The sequence below is a fragment of the Vairimorpha ceranae genome (assembly GCF_000988165.1).
Source record: "Vairimorpha ceranae strain PA08 1199 chromosome Unknown NODE_183, whole genome shotgun sequence".
Classification (NCBI taxonomy): Eukaryota; Fungi; Microsporidia; family Nosematidae; genus Vairimorpha; species Vairimorpha ceranae.
Window position 1 is genome coordinate 1 of NW_020169478.1, and position 4921 is coordinate 4921.

The 4921-nt window shown below is 33.5% G+C and overlaps 5 protein-coding genes across 5 annotated transcripts; 2 read left to right on the forward strand and 3 right to left on the reverse strand.

The window, feature by feature from the left end:
• Positions 1-942: 942 nt before the first annotated feature.
• Positions 943-1215, forward strand: AAJ76_183000943 (hypothetical protein; the record flags this gene model as incomplete). Its single annotated transcript, XM_024474319.1, has 1 exon — positions 943-1215. One exon carries the CDS (start codon positions 943-945, stop codon positions 1213-1215), a length of 273 nt encoding a protein of 90 aa, XP_024329636.1.
• Positions 1216-1297: 82 nt separating this feature from the next.
• On the reverse strand, positions 1298-1480 carry AAJ76_1830001480 (hypothetical protein; the record flags this gene model as incomplete). The annotated part of the gene is made up of 1 exon (XM_024474315.1): positions 1298-1480. The coding sequence occupies one exon, from the start codon at positions 1478-1480 to the stop codon at positions 1298-1300; it is 183 nt and encodes a 60-aa protein (XP_024329637.1).
• Positions 1481-1938: 458 nt separating this feature from the next.
• Positions 1939-2193, reverse strand: AAJ76_1830002193 (hypothetical protein; the record flags this gene model as incomplete). Its single annotated transcript, XM_024474316.1, has 1 exon — positions 1939-2193. One exon carries the CDS (start codon positions 2191-2193, stop codon positions 1939-1941), a length of 255 nt encoding a protein of 84 aa, XP_024329638.1.
• A 410-nt stretch (positions 2194-2603) lies between these two features.
• AAJ76_1830002604 (dna replication fork-blocking protein) lies at positions 2604-2969 on the forward strand (the record flags this gene model as incomplete). Its single annotated transcript, XM_024474317.1, has 1 exon — positions 2604-2969. One exon carries the CDS (start codon positions 2604-2606, stop codon positions 2967-2969), a length of 366 nt encoding a protein of 121 aa, XP_024329639.1.
• Positions 2970-4689: 1720 nt separating this feature from the next.
• AAJ76_1830004920 (hypothetical protein) lies at positions 4690-4921 on the reverse strand (the record flags this gene model as incomplete). The annotated part of the gene is made up of 1 exon (XM_024474318.1): positions 4690-4921. A coding segment is annotated over one exon (232 nt), but the record flags the coding sequence as incomplete, so codon positions are not given.

A 4921-nucleotide genomic window follows, 5' to 3' on the forward strand; every position in this document is an offset into this window, starting at 1 on the left:
AGCAGAGATTAGAAATAAACCGGATTTTAACAATGCAAGAGTAAATAGATGGGCGGAAAAGATACAGGAGTTTGGTTTCGAGATTGGCTATATGAGGCCGGAAGAACTGATTGTTGCTGATTGTTTAAGTAGAATTTATACGACAGAGGCCGCAGAAAAGAAAAAGAAGATGATAAACGCTAAGAAGGAGATACAAATAGGGGGAAAACGAAACAAACATGTTAAAGAAGTGAACGGAAAAAAAGATTTGGTTATTTGATAATGGAAGAGAAGATGAGATGCCTCCGGGTGAGGAGAGAGAAAAATTAATATATGATTTCATGTGAACTTGAGCCACAGATGTAGAACAACGGTATATTACTAGCTTAGAAAAAGATACTATTGGCCGGGAATTGAGGATCAAGTTTATGAAGTTATTAAAAGACGTGAAACTTGTCAAAAATACAATAGAAAGACGAGTGGAGGTGGTGAATTTATAAGTACTACGAGATATTTAGAAAAACTTGGCATGGATATGATTGAGTTTAGAGATGAAAAGAAAGTGATAGTTGTTGCGGTGGATTATTTCACGAGAAGGCTGTGGGGGTAAAGTATTGGATAATAAACAAGCTGCCGGAATAGCTTGAATTTTAAGAGAATTATGCACGTAAGGAAAGAAACCAGAGGAGATTGTAACTGACAACGGACGAGAATTTTGTAGTGTAGAGATGAGAGAACTATGCAGACAACTAAATATAAATCACCAAAAGTAGGCATAGAGTCACATAAGAACAATGGAAGGATATAAAAAATTATAAGAACGTTAAGAGAAGATATTTAAAGAGTAAAAAAGATTTATTTGCTGAGAAAGTTTATGAAGCCATTGAAAAATATAATTGTAGTTACCACGTAGGTATTAAATGTACCCCAATCGAGGCAGTTAAAGATAAAACGGGAACTGTTATGATAGGGAATAGCCCGGAAGGAAGTTATGCAAGTAGATTTAAGAAATGGTATAGAGAGAAATTTGTAAAGAATCAAAAAATAAGAGTAGAAAAGAATGAGAATCTTAAAGGATGCGATAAATATAGCCGAGGAAAATTTTTAGACCTAGAGGTTATAGTAGAAGCGAGTCTAAAGGATTCATATGTTGTCAGATTAGATAATGGAAGATACGTAAAGAAGAGACACTATGATTTAAAGGGATTGGGTAAGAAAAAACTGTTGAAAGTATGAGACCAACCTTCTGGAGAGGGGTGTTATAATTTATTATTTTATTAAACCCCAATTATGTTAAGCACTAATATAGTCTATACAATTAAGTTCTAAACGTCTTCTTATCGTTGTTTTGGACGTTTCGTTTTCTCCATCGCCACCCATTAAAAAAAAGCTTATTCTTTCTTTTTTTATGCGTTACGTTTTCGATAGGCATCCTAAAAATGTTGTGACCACAGTTTTTCAATTTGGTTCGTATGTGCTTCCTGAGCATTAACAAACCCATTCGAGTGGTTTACCAACTCATGGCAAGATCCAAATTTAACAACGGCCCCGGGGTAAGATGGATAACTATCAATAACAATGATAGATCTGGACATAACATGTTCTTCGATCACGTCTAGTATGGTCGGAACTTTTCTTTTAGGAACAAGTTTTAGAACAAAATTCTTACAATTTCCTTCTTCTACACCCCCTACTAACCATTGTACATTAGGTTGTTGTCTAGGGGCCAGATGGGTCAGATATTAACTCTTGATTACAGATAGCAGTTTCGCTAAACTGCACCTTAATACCTTCTCCACCTATTTTAACCATTTCTGGCTCTTGTTCAGAAATTACTTACAAAATCAGGTCCTTGATTTTAATGTAAGTGTTCTCAGAACAATTGCAGAAATCAATTGCCTGCACTAGGGTATAATCATATACCCAGCAATACATTCCCCCCAAGAATTTTTACAAATTCTATATTCGGGTACCCATTTTAGACCCCTTCTTAAAGCTTTCCCTTGATCTGCATGCCTTAGAAGAGCATCTGTAAGCATATCCGTCTATATACATTGCAGCCACCATAATCCTCATTCTTCCATCACATTTAACACAAGGGATTTCTGTTTTGATTAAATTGTATTTTAAAAATAATTCTAAAGTCTTAGAATTCTCAAGTAATATAACATCGTTGAATTTAAAATTAAGAATTTTCTCTTCTAGATTTTTCATAATAGGGGTTAAAAATAATTCTTTTTTTACCTTTACTTCATCTTTCCTCCCTTTTATGAATAACTACGTTCACTTTAAAAAATTCTGTACGTAGTTATTTCAAAGGGGGGTAGAAAGATGAAGTAGCGCCGACATTTTTTACATTAGATTATAGACGGCGCCCCATTCCAAAACCTATACTTAAACTTAAATATTCTTATACAGGAATCTAACCCGCAGATGCTTTTACATGTGCCAAGATAAATCCAACTGCGATACTTGTCACGCATGTCTTATTAAAATTTTAAATTAATAATTTTACAAGTGGGGATTTGTTGAATAAAGGTAGGCTGCAAAATATTTTGAATTCCGCAATATATTTGAGAACAAAAAAGTTGAATTTTTTTAAAATTTTTTATTTTTAGCCGTTAATGGTATCAGTTATAAATGATAAGGAGGAATATGATGCAATAATGGCCATCCTTTTAAAGCTGCCGTTAAAGAGGAATTTAAGTAGATACCAAGTATTTAGGCTTCGCAAGAAGGCGGAACACTTTCTTGTACTTAATGACATGCTCTACTTAAATGATAGAGAAGGACTGCACAAAAAAGTGTTCTACAAGACCCAGATCGATATCATGGCATTAGAGATTAAAAGACTTCACAATACCAACCATTACGGCCATAATAGGATGTATGAATTATGTAAGGACTATTTCTTTACCACACCCAGAACTATTGTGAGAGATATTATTGAAATCTGTAATGCTTGTAAAACATCACGGCCTTTAAAGTAGAAAGAGCCATTTAAGCATTTTAAGGCCACCCACTGCTTTGAGCACATTATGATAGACTTAATCGAGCTTAAGAGTTATTAAACAACAAATCTGGGTTTTTGTTGGATACTTAATGTGATTGATGTTTATTCAAAATTTTAAAAGGCTTATCCACTCAATTCTAAAGCAGCTTTGGAAGTTAGCAATGCATTAGAATCACTTTTTTTGGTTTTTGGGAAACTAAACTGTTTTACAATGTGACGATAGAAAGGAATTTTCTAATTCTGTGATTAACGATCTTTGTACTCGGTTTAACGTAAAGTTGATTCATGGCAGAGTTAGACATCTTCAATCACAAAATCAAATTGAACGTTTTAATCAAACATTAACGAGAGCTATATCTAAACAAATGGATGCCAAAGATGAAAACGTAAAGGAAGCATGTTGGAAAAAATATATCGATCTTGTTGTATACAAATATAACATTGCTGTCCATTCTGCCACTTGTAAGTCGTCATTCAAACTATATTACGGGCGCAAAGGGTTTAATATAGTCCTTAGTGCTGAAAATGATGGTGTTATATTTTCTGATTTAGAAACAGATTCATGCAAAGAAAAAAAAATAATAAAGAAGTTGTAAGTGAAGTTGAAGTAGTTATATGTGCTAAGTATCTTGCAAGAATGGATAAATAAGCGGTTTATAATTCTGTGTATAACTTTAATGTAGGTGAATATGTTTTTCTAAAAAAAGACTTTGATGCTAACCAAGTAAACAAACGTATAAAATTTGACCCATTTTTTCATCCTGCAGCTATAATAAAAATTCTCTGAGAATCAACAACTAATTTAATTGATCATGGTGATAGAACCGAGATAGTATCTATGGCCAACGTAATAATAAAACAATTAAATGCAGTTTATTTTTGTACTTAAAAAATGTTATAATTTATATAATTCCTTACTTTGTTTTTAAAAAAATTATTTTATGTTGTCTGGATACAAAATTTAATGATAGAAATATCGCAATACAAATATTTTAAACTTTGGATACAGCAATACCTACATAAACCCGTTAAAGGTATTTTTATCTTATTTTACAACTTAACTTTTTGTAAGCCTAGTAAATTGCAGCGTTTAAAATATCTCATTTTTGATATAAAAAGATTCTGCCGGGAATCGAACTATGTGCGGCTGTGGCTCGGGTGCGAGCTGGGCTCGCGACATTATTTAAACAAAAAGTTCGGTCATTTCAACATTATTTAAACCAGTTGATACCTCTAAAAGCAATTCATATTTTCTAACAAACCTTTCTAAATTTGAAAACATAACACCCCTCTACATTTAATTTCTCCCTTAACACCTAACCAAAAACTTTCAATGGAATTTGTGTGATTTCCATAATCTTCACAAATCCTTGATTATGATTTACGCAAAGATGATGACAAGAATTTACAGTTGCTGAAGCGGAATATGATGGGCAGCCATCGCCTTTACAATGGTTCTCGGCTTTATTGTCCGTCTTATAAACGGAATAATGGTGGGTATTGTTCTATCGGGCAATACTTCGAGCCTTTACTTTTTAGTAGTCTCACAATAAACGCCGATGTCCCTTTTCGTATCGCTAATTTAAGCTTTTGCATTTGTCAAGTTGTATATAAGGCGACGCCTACAGCGTGCCGATTTGCTTATTTGTACAGAACATCCCTCTCCTCTAAACTTTTTGGATGTATCTACGAGACGTTTAAGACTTTCTACGATGCGAGACCTTAACGATATATAAGTCGGCCCGCTTTACAGATATCAGGGAAGTTATTTGCCAATTTATAAGTTTATGTAAATATAAGTAAGTCAAATGAAGGAATCTGGAATTTTTTTTGGGTAAATCGTCTCCCGTGTATTTGATGGTGGCTATGTTGACCTTGCAAGAATTGCAAGTATACCTATACCCCCCCCCCCAAAAAAAAAAAAAAAAT